Source organism: Python bivittatus, unplaced genomic scaffold (assembly GCF_059951505.1).
Source record: "Python bivittatus isolate LINGU-HERP-01145 unplaced genomic scaffold, Pbiv_v1 ctg000480_np1212, whole genome shotgun sequence".
Classification (NCBI taxonomy): Eukaryota; Metazoa; Chordata; class Lepidosauria; order Squamata; family Pythonidae; genus Python; species Python bivittatus.
Genome location: NW_028277075.1, coordinates 106,533,853 through 106,549,350, shown reverse-complemented (window position 1 = coordinate 106,549,350; position 15,498 = coordinate 106,533,853). Strand labels below are relative to the sequence as shown.

Sequence of the window (15,498 nt, the reverse complement as noted above, 5' to 3'; positions counted from 1 at the left end):
AGGCTAAAGTGGAAAACTTCTTCCGGGCAATTTCTGTGTGAGGAATGTTTTTATATGAAGACACTTTCAGTAATGTGAGCCATCATTTGACAGTCCTTCATCAACCAGGCCATAGCTTCTCGTTAATAAGAGATGCCATGTTGTTCAGGTTCAGACGTACAATACTCCTGAAGTAGTTGGGATCATACCAATTTATTCTTTCTGCAAATCTCTCTAAATTTCTTTACCACTGAGTAAATAAAATGTTCTAGGGTACATTTATTTTTGAAGAGGCAGCTTATGCTTCGTAAAAAATGGAAGGTAAAGAAGCAAAGATGAGGAAAAGTTTTCTGAAGGCACTGTAGTCCTCATTATTATTCAACCTATAATTTCATTTAACTGCAGCTGGTAAACTTGTGGCCACTGAGTTCACACAGGAACTCATTAAAGAAGATTTAATATTTTTATTGTAATGAAGGAAAACTCATGTATTTTTTGTTTGTTTTAAAGTCCAGTTATTTCATTCCCTGGGATGATATGGACACTTCCCTTCCTCCTCCTGAGCAGACATTGAAGACCTATCAGGGAAGCTTCTGCATTCACCTGTCCAACGTCTGCCATACGGGGAGGTCTACCAAGCACAGGCTTGTCCTTAGTTTCATAATGAATACAATTGTAAAAACAGCATCTTCTGCTATGTCAGGAATATTCAACAATGCTTGTTGTAAATAAAGGTTAACTTGCTCTGACAACCACAGAATATATGTACTAAATAAGCATTATGCACTTTCAGCTACTGTCACTATTTAGCCCTTTAAACGTTCACAGTTATTACACACTAAAATGAATGGCCTTTTATGCAGGCACTGATTAGGTCGCAACCACTTACTCCTACAGTGCTACAGCACCCCTACATACAGCTTTTTTCTGAGTTATAAGATGGTAATAGCTCCTTCTATTTCACAGATCTTGATTCTAACACCGAGTATGGCTATCTGTAATTCTATTTATTACTTCCACTTTGGAATAGAATGAAACAGATAGATATACCATTTACCTCTGAGAACAGGGAGCTTAACATTGTAATTGTGATCCCTCTTGGCACAACAGTCTTTGAAATAAAGTGTCAGAGGGAATTATGGATATGGTGCTTTGTAAGTAGCAGAAGGAACACAGTAAAGAAACTGAAGTAGTGCAAAAAAACAAAACAAAGCAAAACCCTGAGGTGAGGTTTGTTATCACTCACCTATATTTCCAACTAGCAACAACTATATTTTTTATGGCACTTTGCATTATGGTAAACCTTTATGGTTTTTATCTGGAATATACTTTTAATGATTATCTGGAAGAGAATCAGCGGCTCGCAGTTACAAGTAAAGGGAAGTACTATGTTGGGAAACTCAGATTTCAGGGAAGAGAAAGCCTATTAATAATATACTTTATTGTTTCTGATTTCTCCTTGCAAGGTTGATTAATATTCTTTCTCTTGTCCCTGAATGTGTTTGGATGGGAATGCTGACCTGCTATATATAATCAAGACTTGGACTGCACAGGATTATCTCTCTTCAGATGCGCTCCCCTGTTCAGCACCTCAACGATTATAAAGTCGGGGAGTAGCAATTCCTACAGACTAGCTTTCCTCAACCTGGTACCTCCATCATTCCTAACAGAGGGACCAATGAGCTGCTGTCTGGATATTAAGGAAGTTGTAATCTAACAACAGAATTTGAGAATCTAAGATTCAGGATGTCTGTACCTATTTTGCAGACCTAATACCTAGACACAGTAATGGACTAAATGAGCTTAGTTTAGAAAAGATGGAGTACACGTAGCACATTATTTTGTCTCAAGTGAAAGATATTCAATTTGTTTCAGAAAAAAATTGTATCCCTCTTAACAGATCCAGCCTGGGGGATGCTTGCTTATTCACATTTTTGTCAGAGGTATAATAATTCTCTATGGCATGAAATGTGTTTACAAGTCTAGACTGGTAGGTCCATTATGACCCAACTTGGATAGAAACAGCCTGGCTTCATTAGCCCATGTTCTGATAACCTTTTGTTTAGATCGGCCAATGTGTGTGGCTTCACTGGCTCTTGGGCCCAAGTCTCGCACTGTACAAAGCAGTGGAGACCACTTACAGACTGGAGAGAAAAGAGCACCTTTTCTAATACTGTATATTTCTGCTAGGATCATTATCACAAGCTACGATATTACTATCAAAGTATCCTCATATTTGATGGCATGTTGAGTTGTTGTTACCCAGAAGCAAGACTTTCGGTAGTAGCTTCCTCTCCTCCAATTACAGTACACCTTCAATAGAGAAGTCCATCTGGAGGCTCCTCTACTATATTTTAGGCATCAAGAAAAAACATTTTTATTATATTGTGGGTTTTTTTATTTCTCTTATATTTATGCTCATATTCTGTGATTTTAGTTTTACATACTTGGCATTGTTAGGCATTTTGTGATGGCTATCATTTTTGCTGGGTTTTGATATACAATACTCTTTTTGAAATATTTTTTAATTTTTTCTGATTGTATTTCTGTTTATCTTGTGTGTAAGCCTTATACAGATCTCCCATAATTCTTAGAAATAGTTAAATAAAAGCATTAACTCTGTTCTAAAGGTATTTATACTTTGTAAACAGAAAGCTATTTCAACAATTCAAAGTTCTTACAATTTAAATCATAAGGAGCTCCATCCAAATGATGGAGCTAACATGATACTTACATAAAAAACTGTGAACCATTTGTATCTTTCCCTCTGTTGGCCATTGAAAGGAGAAATTCTTTGTTGTGCTTTACAGCAAAGCTTTCATCTAGAGAAAGCGTTTCAATTACTTCAAAAATCCAAGTTATTACCTTGCACTGGCATTTTTTTAGCATTTTAAATTAGGATTGTCAAGCTGCACAAATGTATCATTGCAGTGCCAAACAGTATTCAAATAGATAAAACTAAAGACAGAAATGTATACTATAATTCAGAGTCTAATGGACAAAAATATCAATATTATTTGATTAATACTGTTGTATTGGCATTATCATATGATAAATGAATGCAGAAATACAACTGCCTAGTAATTCATTAATCTGTCAAACAAGAACAGAAGACCTCTGTCAATGTCTCATACCTATTATCCAAAAAGACAGGTGTATTTTTGTGGGAAAAAAACCCTCATTAAATTTTGCTACATGCAGTTTATAAAAGTGTGCCAAAAGCAATATGCTGAAAGAAATACTGTATTGTTATTTAAAAAATACCTCATGAATAGCCCTTTTTTTTCAAAAAAGGTAATTTGGAAATTTAAAACAAAAATAAATTTCAATTACTTGTGCAACAGACTTGCTTGTAACATCCTTGTATCATAAAGGAGTCTTATCTAATTTCTAGTAACAGCCTTTTAATACCATCAGCTCACATTTCTAAGAGCTTGAAAAGAAATCAGATTGGTCAGTCAGAACCAGCGTTCAGTCATCTTCGAAAGACAGAAACAGTAAGGTCCATTCATTGGCCTTCTTGGTCCAACTGCCAATTAGCATTCATCTTTCTGCCAAACTACCTGTTCAAATTAAAGATATGTCAAATGACTGGAATGATGTTCTATCTCTCTTCTCAGATGTGAATACATTGGCAAGGAGGGCTGGTTTGTTAGCTACCAATGAAATGGTTATAGTTGGGCTTGGTAAAGGGAAGTTAAATGGAGATGAGATACAAAACTGTCACACACCTCAAGAAGAAAGGACTTACTACCTTAAGAGAAATAGAAAAAGAGGTGAGTTGGTATGCCACTGATTATGAGATCCCATGAGGCCAGACTTTTAAAGTTCTAAAATAACTGAACAGTTTACGATCCTCATTCTGAGAACTTCAAAATAGACTGTGATCCTTAGTAAAAGTTATTTTGTAGATCAAGAGCCATAAAATATGTTGTTCCTAATATATTCTTAACACAATGATGGAGTTGCAGGCTAACCTGATAAGAAATGGTTCTTACCTTCAAAAAAGCCACCATAAATTGATTCTCCTCCTCTCCCATTTCCTTGTATGGAAAGAAAAACATACTTCTAAGAAAAGATCATGCAAACTTTAACATATTTATAGTCAAACTGAATGTCTTCACAGAAGATATTGTTATGGCAGAAGTAACAAAAAGATAGTCTGTTATTTTCCTATCAGCCTAGGCAATTTAAGGCGGACATTAATAAAACAGAATGAGACTGTTTTAATTTTTCTTATATTCTTACAAATGAATTCAGATTTTTTTTAAGAAGGAAAAAATTGGCAGTATTTTAGTTACATCTTTAGAAAAGCATTTGCTTCAAAACATCATAGAACTTCATTCATAACTTAAACAAGAAACTATCACCCTGAGTTCTTCCTCCACAAAAAATAGAGATCACAATGATTTAAATAGTGCATTTAAATATTTTGTTTACATTTGAACAATCACAGACAATAATCTGGAACAAGTAGTATCATACCTTCACTGAAGTCACCACCTTGGATCATGAAATCTTTCACAACTCTATGAAACAAACAACTTTTGTAATGCAATGGCTTCTGGGTTGATTTTCCAATACCTTTTTCACCTACAAAGAGGAAATCATGTAATTCACATTAATCTTTACTGATAGAATCTCACACAATGAAATACAAGTAAAATTGTAAATCAGCTTTTGGTGTTTTTTAAAACTCTAAATGTTATACCTATAAAAGAAAAAAAGGTCATACAGTACTACGAACAATAGTCAAATAAAACGAACCAAGTAAAAGTGAAGTGTCTCTATAATAGGCAAAATCCATAGAACTGCACCCATTCATTATGTCATACAGGTAATCCTCATTTGGTTCCAGTGAAATGGTCACTAAGCAAAATGGTCACTAAGCGAACCATGTGATAGGGAGGGATGCAAAGATTACGGGTTGCTGCCATCTCATTTAGATAACGTTCTCTCATGCAGCAATGCCAGTGTTACTCTCACTCTGGTGTGCACTGTTGTCAAATGCAGAAATTTGGGCCTAAGTGTGTGTGTTGGTTGGAAAATGATTTTTTACTACCATTTCTTACCATTGTATTTGCGAACAGTTGCTATCTGAGGCAGTGGCTGAACAAGGACTACCTTTATAACAAAGTGCTCTGAAACTTGAGTTAAATTCTCAAATGTCAGGCACCACTGTCTAAGGATAGGTTTGTTTGCATTTTGTTTCAGATAGAGGCAACCTGGCTGTAGAATGCTGAAGAAAAGCCAGAACAAAAGCTACCGTTGCTTTTCTGTGTGCCTCTGTGCACAACTGAATTAAGGGGAGGTCCCTGCATATCACTGCTGATTAGGTTTAGGGGAAAGTCAAAATGTGCACAGCTTAAGAGACAGTGTATTGTCAGTAAGCAGTAAGCATGAGAGGACTACCCCAACCATTAAGTTTGGCTCAGGTCTGTTTAGCAGTTTGGGCAAGAATCTGCTTCACAAGAATCAAGTCAGATCCTGTCTTACTTTCAGAGAAATTAAACGCAGGAGTTTGGGAGTAAGGCTCTTTTAATTTACAACTTACTTATTTTACAGAAAGTACCTATAACTCTATTGTTTTTGAATGGAATTAAATGACATGTGCAGGTACTATTGCCACATCACTGAGGTAAATCCAACCCAAATTATTTGAATAGCTATCCATGCAGCAGTTATAAAGAGGCACAGGACTCCCATCACCTACTGATAAGAGGAATTTCAAAATCAGCCTGCAATATGGGGAAGATATATATATAGTTATAGTTAGATTGGTCTGATGTTATCTTTCAACTAATCCTTTTCAGGCTGTGTATAATGGGAAAAGCTGAATTGTGATAGGTTCTGCTTTTCTTATCTTTGCATAGGCAATACATGCCAAATTCTTTCTTCTATCCAATAGGCAGAAAAAGCCAGTGTTTTTTTTTTAATCTATTTATTCTGTTTTTATCCTCACTATGGATCTCAAACTCACAACTGAAAGTCAATGTAGTAAAGAATAGATTATATCTAGATTTACCCTCATAATATACTTTGACAAATGACATTATTTTGTATTTAAGTTAATGGATAGAACAATCCATAAATGTGTATTCCTGATGATCAATGACAGGGTTATGTTTACTGTGGTAAGATATGGGTAAGTGTCTTCTCTAAGAACCTAAGTGAGACTTAGAGTTAGTCAGAACTAACAAAATTCCTCTGAGTTTTTCAGACTTTGAATTATCCACGATTTTCCTTGTCTTTCTGGTTACAGAAAGAGACAGCTAGAATGCTCTGAAAACTTTAACTAATCTAAGGGTTTCCACATTTCAGTACAACATCAAGGAAGAGCAGAGCCCTTGTGACCATGTTTTTAAATTGCTAAAGTTTGTGACTCTTAACGAATATAATAAATAATCCATTTTATATGTATGAATATAAATCCATTTTATACGTATGAATTAATACTAAAATACTTCAAAATAGTTCATAAACAAATATATTTATATTTATCAAGATTAAAATAAATATGTAATATTCAATGTTAGATTTGTATGCATGTGTCATTATTCTTAAGAACAATTAAATCAGCATTAGATTTATATAACGAATTATGCAAGTAAGGAAAAATATCTACGAACCTGTACAAAGGCAGCGAAAGTTCTCACATGTCTTTGGGCAAACATCTGAAAATAACTCAAAGACAACTCTTCCAGCTAAAATTAAGAAAAAAAATATAATTACATTTATATTCACTACCTTTAAGGATGCAAGTTTTCATGCATGAAAATAAACCACTTATTCTAAATCAGTTTACCTATGCATTTTAAGATTGGCCACACATTTAAGGTTAAAACCAGCAGTCTTACCAGGGGTATTATTGATGGCTATGTCAAAAAAACAGCGAGGTCTTTGGGTTTTCACTCCCATGGCTTCAGAATGTTATATCTGAAATAGAAATACAAATCATAAGGAAACTTGATTATGGCATACTAACAAAGAATAATAGGTAAAATATTACAAGATTTTACTATTTCTTGCAGAGAAAGATATATAAATATAAACAATAATACTGCACAGAAAATATTTTGTTTGGATTATTTTTATGGGCTCTAAAATGAACTTACTAAATATTTATATTTAGGAATGACCACATTGGACAAGCCCAAAATGTATAACAATCAACTTTCAATTCCTTATGTGATCATCCCTCTAACACTGGGGAAGAGGAGGAGGAAAAGCAGAATAGTGATCTGCCAAGTAGTGGACGTATCATGACATTTTCCTTCCATTTCTCCTTTACCACTCTTACTGCTCCCTTACCACTCCCACAGCTTATTCCAGGTATACCAGAAGGTGATAAGACAGAGACCGAATCACAAAATCAAAGAACCACTCAACAGTGCAAAGTAACTAAGTTTTCCATAAAATATTTTAGTTCAAAACTTTTTGGAGGATTTTCTAATTTTCAAAATTGATTGATATTGGATTTCTCCAGGTTATCAATTTTTATTTCAAAACCAAAAATATATTTACAATATTTTACAACTGTAGGGTTTTTTCAAGAGTCTGAAGTATCTGAACTGATATATTTGATCAGAAAATAATTTAAGAATGTTTAAACATTATATTTAAAAGTTGGAATACCTATAAAACTCAAAATAGTTAACATGATAAAATTTTAACATTCCCAGAAGGCTGTGAATGATACATACAGATATAGAAATTTCCTAATTATAATATAAACAACTAGAAGCAGCTAATTACAGTCTTTAAATTGCCAGATTCGATTTGGAGTATATCCATTCATTATGTTACTAATTGTATAAAATAATACATTTCTAAAGATGGAAAAGTCTATGGGAAAGTACAAGAATGAAAGATTTTCCCACTCTATGTCACTACCATACGCAAATTTATGCTGAATGTGAAAAGCTGGAAGAATTTCACAGTTCAACTATTGTTTACAAAGCAGTGATAGTTGCTGATGGATGTACTTACAGGCTCCCAGATCTTGTGATCTCACCTATGTTGGCTTGCTCGCTCGCTCGCTCACTTGTTTTCTTTCTTTTTCTTTCTTTTTCTTTCTTTCTTTCTTTCTTTTTCTTTTTTTCTTTCTTTCTCTCTCTCTCTCTCTTTCTCCCTCCCTCCCTCCCTCCCTCCCTTCTTTACTTGCAGCTGCCCAGGGATCTGTAAGATTTATTCCCAGGTAATTATATATAGGGCTACTCCCTCAGTAAGGCCACAAAGGCTGAAATCTACTAGGCTTCTTAGTTTCCTGTCTCTTGTGCTTTTTGAATATTCTACAAATAGTTTCTGTGAAATTGTAACATCTTTCATAACACAATTTAGGTTAAAAAAAAAACAGGATTATAAATTAAATGGTAAGAATCACAATGGAACCATAAAACCAACAAAACTGTATATAAAAATGGTGTCAATCTGATTATGAATATAATATATATGGCTAACACTTAACTGAGATGTCATAATTATAAATAGTATATATGAGACTGTGGCTTGATTCAGATCACACTTAGCTGGAGCAGGAAAGGCAACCAGCAATCAGTTTTCTGACAGTCAGAGAAAAAACAGAATTTAAGTATTCCCTATACACCAGGATTAGAAATTATGGTTTGACTCTAGTATATAATGCTAAATGGAGCACCTTCAAGGAATCTTATTTGAAGCTAACCACTGATCCTGCCCTGCTTCAACAAACCTGAAAACATGGCATCAGAACCAGGTCACTCTGGTTTGTTTATTACAACACTAATCTATAAAATTACATAGAAAAGGTAGATGTAAAAACTGCATGTGGGTGCAAACTGTGGTTTGGATTTGCAATCAGCTATGGCTAATATTAAGTAAATGTAGAAAAGAAGGGAATATGTGGAAATTGATAGTGTTACATCAATCCTACCTTACAAAGGCACAAAGTAAATTAAATTTTTGCACAATTATGCATCCAGAAAAGGCAAAAACTTTTAGAAGCTGATAGTCAAAATGTGGTTTCCCCAGCAACATAATATAAATCATATCATCTCCCTATTTAATCTATCACTCTGATCACACTAGTCTTTATACTTCTTTAAATACTGAAAGATGGATGGATCTGCTTAATATAAGTCTCATGCCCCCTCTAGTTGGTATTATTTCACATATGCCAAGACAAACTGATGAGGCATCATATGCCAAAACATGGAGAATTAGCAAAATTCCAGTCTAAACAATTTCCAGGTTAAAGCTACAGACAAGGAAATAAACAATGGCTGAATGTTAATTTCACTTCTTGCATAATAGAAAACTGATGTTTGATAAACACATTTACCAGTTTATTGAATGCAAAATATAAACTACAGTAGCCTTAATCCATCAAGATATGGATTAAGATATAATCCATATCTTGATGGATTAAGATAATCAAAGATATGTTCCTTTCACTCAGAACTGAAGTCTATAAGTTAGAAGTTCTCTATTTTTTTTCTGCAAGTTAAAACTAGTATATTTTAAATTAGTACTATTTATTTTAATTATCATACAAAAATTTCCAGAGTTCTCTAGATCATGACAGAGACACTATTAATGTGAAGGGGAAAAAAAGGTCAAAGAACTAAGTAGAGAGCTCCACACTGCTTTCCCTCTTGAACTTCTGACTTGTCAGATGCTACATTTCCAACTATTTATCTTACAAAAGAGAGCCAGAACCATGTCATTTTTTATTACTGACTTATTCCCATATAATACAAATGTATGTTTTATGCAACTGTATGGAAAAATTGTAATGAATCTGCAATGAAGGGCTGTTATTCCAACTTTGCAAGCAGAGATAAAGTAGGAAATAACACTTCTTACTCAGTGTTCATTGTTTATCTTTTCAAAAGCTCATTATTTTTTAAAAAATATTCATATCCTCTTATAAAATATTTGTATTAACATGTTCAAGATTTTGCACTGAGTGATATATACTCAGTATGAGAAATTATATTTATGACCCCATTTGGATATTGCAATAAATGCAAATTATTTTGTATTTAGGTTTATCAAGAAAAACCAAGCATGCTGATATATATCACTCAATCGTTTGTCCATTTTGGTTCCATCAGTGAGTCTCTAACCAGAATTAATGGCTTAATCCTTTCCTAACTAAGCTGGATTCTTAAACCAAAAAAAAATCTGGCTTATGATTCTGGTTTATTAAGTGAGCAAGCCAGGATCACAATTCAGCACAAAATTAAATAAACCACAGCACTTTTAGGTTTGTTTAGCTATTCGCAATATGAAGTAGGGATGTGCAAAGCAGTACAAGGAACAGCTAGTTTTGGTGGTTTGTAACTGCTTCATTTACGTTTGTTCTGGATGTGGAAAGAAATGGGTCTGTTTTGTTCCTGATATGAACAAAAAAGATTTTGTTTCAAGCAGAAGTGTTTTGAGGGGAAGAAAAAAAGTGGGAAAAAGCCAAGGACATCAGCAGCAGCTGAGAAGCAGTACGGGAGGGGGGGGAGGCACTGGGAAGATGGGAATGAGTGGGCTGGAAGGATATGCTGCCCTGCTGAGACCACTTGCAATATGGCACAGGCCAGAATGTGGATGTCAATAGCTGATGGGACGGAGAGAAGGGAAGGTGCTAGGAGGATCAGTGGATTTTGGAAGCAGTTTGCCCTGGCCTCCTTCCCAGGGCTGAGAGAAGGTGACTGGCCCAAGGTCACCCAACTGGCTTTGTGTCTAAAGCAGGATTAGAACTCACAATCTCCTGGTTTCTAGCCTGCTGCCTTAACCACTACACCAAGCTGGCTCTTTCTGGATTTTACCAGTGGCATATTTGTCAATACAACTTTTCTAGACAAGTAAACACAGCAAACAAAAGGAATATTGAAAAATGGGTCCCATCTACTTAACAGCAGTGACAATTATCATACCAGTGATCGTGTTTACAGAAGCATGAACTCCAGTTATGAGGAAATCTCCCCTCACCCTGCTGACTGTCTTTAAGGTACACTACTCTTCAAAATTGTAACCTTAATCCCCAATGTCTTATGTAATTACAAACATATGAAACAGATATGGATATATTTGCCTTCTCTTATTTATTTATTTATTTATTTATTTTTCAGATTTATATAACTGCCCTTCTCATATTCATGACTCTGGGCAGCTTACAAGCAATTAAAACAAATATAAAAACAATAAAAAAGAATAATACAACAATTTTAAAACAAGAAAAAATATAAAGGCATACAAAAAAACCATCATAAAATACATAAAACAGCCAAGGTAATCCCATTCATCAAAGCAATTAGTACAGCCACTGCACCAGCTCCACCACACTCTTGGGTCCCCATGCCCATTGGCAAAACCATGCCTTCAGGGCCTTGCGAACAGCCAGCAACGACAGGGCCAATTTGATCTCGGGGGTGGGGGGGATACTCTCTGGCTGATGGGACACGCAACATACCCCTCCTGCAGGACTAAATGGGACAGGCAGATGTAATGGGGAGAGGTGGTCCCTCAAGTAACTCAATCCCATGCCTTTCTTACATAGAAGCCAAACTAAATCAATTTTTTAAAAGTTAGGATATAATTGTTTATATGCAACTAATTCCCTGAATACTGTACGTACTTGAAGGAAAAACTAGGTTTCATCCCAAATCATTTACTTTAACGGTGGTTCATCTTAGCTTTGCTGAGCATAAGTAATGAAGAGAAATGTGTTCTGTCTAACTTCCAGTAGTAGGGAGGTGAGCTCTTAAATTCAAGATTTTCCTAACTGTTTTGTAAAATATAGTATCAATTACCAGTTTTCACTGGTTAACAGCAGCCCTGATGGATCACACAAAATCCTATCTAGTCTAGTGTCTTGTTTCTTATAGCAACTAACAAGAAGCCTGATTAAAACAAAGTGGAAATGAAGGCAGACTGTGTGGGTTTTTCTGATATTTAGAAGCACATTATATAAACTGCGATGGGAGTTTGGGGAGAACATGTAAATCAAATTTTCTGAAATTTCCCCTGCCCTAAATAACTGAGACCTTGTTAGCATGTTATTTAACATACATTTAATAAACCAGTATTCACCTTTAAAGCCCTACATGGCATGGGACCAGGCTACCTGAGGCTACCCGTCTCATCCCCATTATGTTGACCCATTCCACCCAGTCAGGCAGAGGAGGTATGTTACGGACCCCTTTTACAAAAGAATGTCTAGTGGGGCCCAGGAGGGGAGCCTTCTCTGCCATTGCCCCTGCCCTATGGAACACTCTTCCCCCAGAGATGAGGCGGGTCCCCACTCTCCCGGCCTTCCAGAAAGGGGCAAAGACCTGGCTCTGCCAACTCACATGGGGCAAGAAAGGATATAACCAACCCTGGGGGTGGCTGGTGCCTTGAAGATGCTCCCCGAGTCTAATAAATTTTAATTAACATCAGTTCCTTGGAAGCTATTTATTTTTATATAGGAATCTTGTTGTATTCTAATGCACTTTAATTAATATTTATTCTATTTTAATTAATATTTATTCTTTTTACTGTAAACTGCCCATAGTCACTCTACAGCAATTAGGGCAGTGACAAATTTGAAACAAACAAACAAACAAACAAAATTCTTACGAAGTCAAATAAGAATGAGTGGCCTGTTTTTTCATATTGACAGCAGAACTCCTTCCTGTCATTAGGGGAGAGCAGGCCATTAATTTCTTGGAAGGCTGAAAAGATGCTACTCGCTCTTGTGCATGTTTTGTGTGTCTCAGAAGCAGTTTAGGCAACTTACAGTAAATAAGTTTAAATTTTTACATGTTGTAAAAAGGCGTTTTACAAAAAGTTTGATGTTTACAAAAAAGTTTTTACAAAAAAATTGATTTTTTTCTAATAGTAAAACACTGTAATATTAGATTGGGGTGGATCAATAAAAAGCACTTAGTGTGGTTTAAATGTTCTCTTCAAACAAACCCAAGCTACTCCTATTTTTTAAGAATGTTTGTTAAATATTTTAAACATGATACTGGTAACATAATTTTATGGCTTCTATATTCACCTCACATCTATATTTAAACAGAAAAAGTAAAATATAAAGTTCTCAATGCTCTAGCCCAGAGTTTCAAACTTATGGGTCATAGGCCAAATGTGGCCTTTCAAATAATTTTCTGCAGCCTGCAACAGTACTTTAAGAGGAAAGAATAAGCCCAACATGGCATCCATCTCTTAGCTGGTAAGGTCTACACCAAAAGAAGGCAGCCGTGCTTCCTGATGACTTCAATGGGTATTAACACATACAGTGAGAGAGTAACCAAGATCAGCAATCTGTTACCTTACTGTTGGCAATCTGTCCTACTGGACGTGCAGTGAGTAAGGCATTTTCTCTTCTTCTGGGTCCTAGGTGAGCTGGCACCCTCTGGTTCTCTGCCTCATCTCCATTAATCTGTCCAACTAATTTGTTCTTGCCAGGCAACAGGCAAAGATGTACAAGACCACGGCATTCACTGGGTTCACTGCAACTGCTGATGCCCACAGCTCCAAGCTGAGAAGGAAGTGTGGCTCCACACCTGGGCAGGACAGGCAGAGTGCTGGCTCAACTCCTAGCCTTGCATCAAGGCACTAGCCAGGGCTGAGGCCTGCTCTTCCCTATCTATTTTTCCTACCACCCTCAGCTGCAGCTCCTCCTTGTTATTAGCAGCAGCTATCCAGATCTACTTCAGGTGGCTTGCTGCACCAACCTTGCTATCTCCTGCCTGGGTGCCTCAGATGGAGGAGAGGCCCGGAATAGAGAGGCAGTGGCAGAATCCATGAATCCAATGCAGTGATGGCTCAAGGCCAGCTCTGGTAGAAAGTACATCTGTCTGGAGTTTCAATGCTCCCACATTATAATGGGGTTGCTGGGGACTCTTGTGCAAAACCAGCAGCTTTACTGTTCTTAACTGCTCTCCACACAAGAGCGATCCACCACATACCCAGTTCCATTGGCAACAACGATCCAAACCGTCACTGCACAGCTATCACTGTGGCTGAAATGGCTAAAGTGAACAGCACTAGAATGAAAAGTACTGCAGCCTTTCAACTATTTTCATTTCCCTCAAAATTGTTTGAGCAATATAAATGATCTACTGGGCACTGAACCTTGCTTGCAATCACAAAGTTAAATTGAGCAGACTGCCACTGCTAGATTATCTTCATGGTTCATCCTTCATGAATTGAATTCTGTGTCACAAGGAATTCAAATGAGATTTATCAAATTCAGATCACAAATCATTCTCCCAAAATTTGCTGAGACTTTTAAGAGAACCTGTTGCACTTGACATGCTTTTTAAATAATGCTGAAGAAATCTGCTTAATTTTAAATGAAGTAGATGTACACCAGGATTCAAATATTGTTAATGATATTAACAATAGGAAACTTCAGAAATAGTGAACTGAGGAAAGAATAATCAAACTGTCTTATTTGAAGCCAAGTTAAATTTATGACCAAGTTAAATGTATTCTGCAAAATACATCCAGTAACAGAACTTCCCATCAATAATCAAATCTTTAATTTTATAAAATCTGTCTTCCCACACCTTGTATTGAATACATTTTTACTCATGTTCAAGAAAAGGAAAACTGAGGGAGAAAAGAGAGATCAAGAGCCAATTTTCGCTTCCACTTAGAAAATCCATGCAAACATAATTTGTGCCCATTGGACGTTTTGAATTCCTAAAGATACAAATTGTCCTAATTGAAAAGCATAACATTGTACTACTTCATCCAATAATTATTCTGCAAGATATCCCTTTCAATATCTCCTTACCCCTCAGAATACATTTCCTTATATAATTTGTACATTTTAAAAAAATCACTGCTTATGTTTATATAGTAGTTTTTTTCAGACTTTCAAAATTATAGCACTGTATGCTAAATAATACGTGAAGATCTATTTTTCAAATAAAGTGCCTCATCGTGAAACATACAATAACTGATAGCAGGCAAGCTTCTGTAGAGCATGAGAAAATCAATACAGAAGGAACAACAATACACAGCCTTAGTACAGCCTTTCTGGAGTATTTAAGAGTGATTCCACTTGGTATAAGTTGATTCATTTAGTTCCTCCCTCTTTTCCATTGTGTCTTTAATTTCACCACTTCTTACGTGTCCCATTCTCTTTCTTCTCTTTTCCACCAAGTTATTTACGATGAAGCCGACCACTTTCTTTCATTAAAAAAGAAGGCTGTTCAAATTAACCTAGATCTGTTTCAACAAACCGGAGGGAAGGGGGGGGTAGCTTTTATTTTATTGTAATACTTGCGAGGGAGGCACAGCGGGTTCCTGTCGAGAGACATCCCGCCCCCCGCACGAGTTGCCCGAAACAAGCCCCACAAATCACTATTACAACCCGAGACCCCCCTTCCACCCATTGAAGGCCCCATGTTATCCCTCAGCCTGTCTCCACGAAATTGCCTCTCCTCCTCCTTCTCCCCGGACTTGTTGAGGGGGCGACGCTCCTCTCATCGAGGCCCTCGGGATCAGCCCCTGACTCTGAATGAGAAAAGCCCTCTTCCCCGTTCACCC

General features: G+C 36.2%; 1 protein-coding gene across 1 annotated transcript in view; it reads right to left on the bottom strand.

Moving 5' to 3' along the window:
• Window positions 1–15,498, bottom strand: part of PPIG (peptidylprolyl isomerase G) — a 32,020-nt gene that overhangs the window by 16,202 nt on the left and 320 nt on the right. Inside the window, exons 2-6 of the mRNA XM_088146707.1 lie at window positions 6,837–6,915; window positions 6,609–6,683; window positions 4,465–4,572; window positions 3,978–4,022; window positions 2,714–2,801 (exon numbers count right to left, since the gene is read on the bottom strand). Of these exons, the coding sequence (XP_088002833.1) occupies window positions 2,714–2,801; window positions 3,978–4,022; window positions 4,465–4,572; window positions 6,609–6,683; window positions 6,837–6,897 (377 nt within the window). The 5' untranslated portion in view covers window positions 6,898–6,915. The remainder of the gene's footprint in view (window positions 1–2,713; window positions 2,802–3,977; window positions 4,023–4,464; window positions 4,573–6,608; window positions 6,684–6,836; window positions 6,916–15,498) is intronic.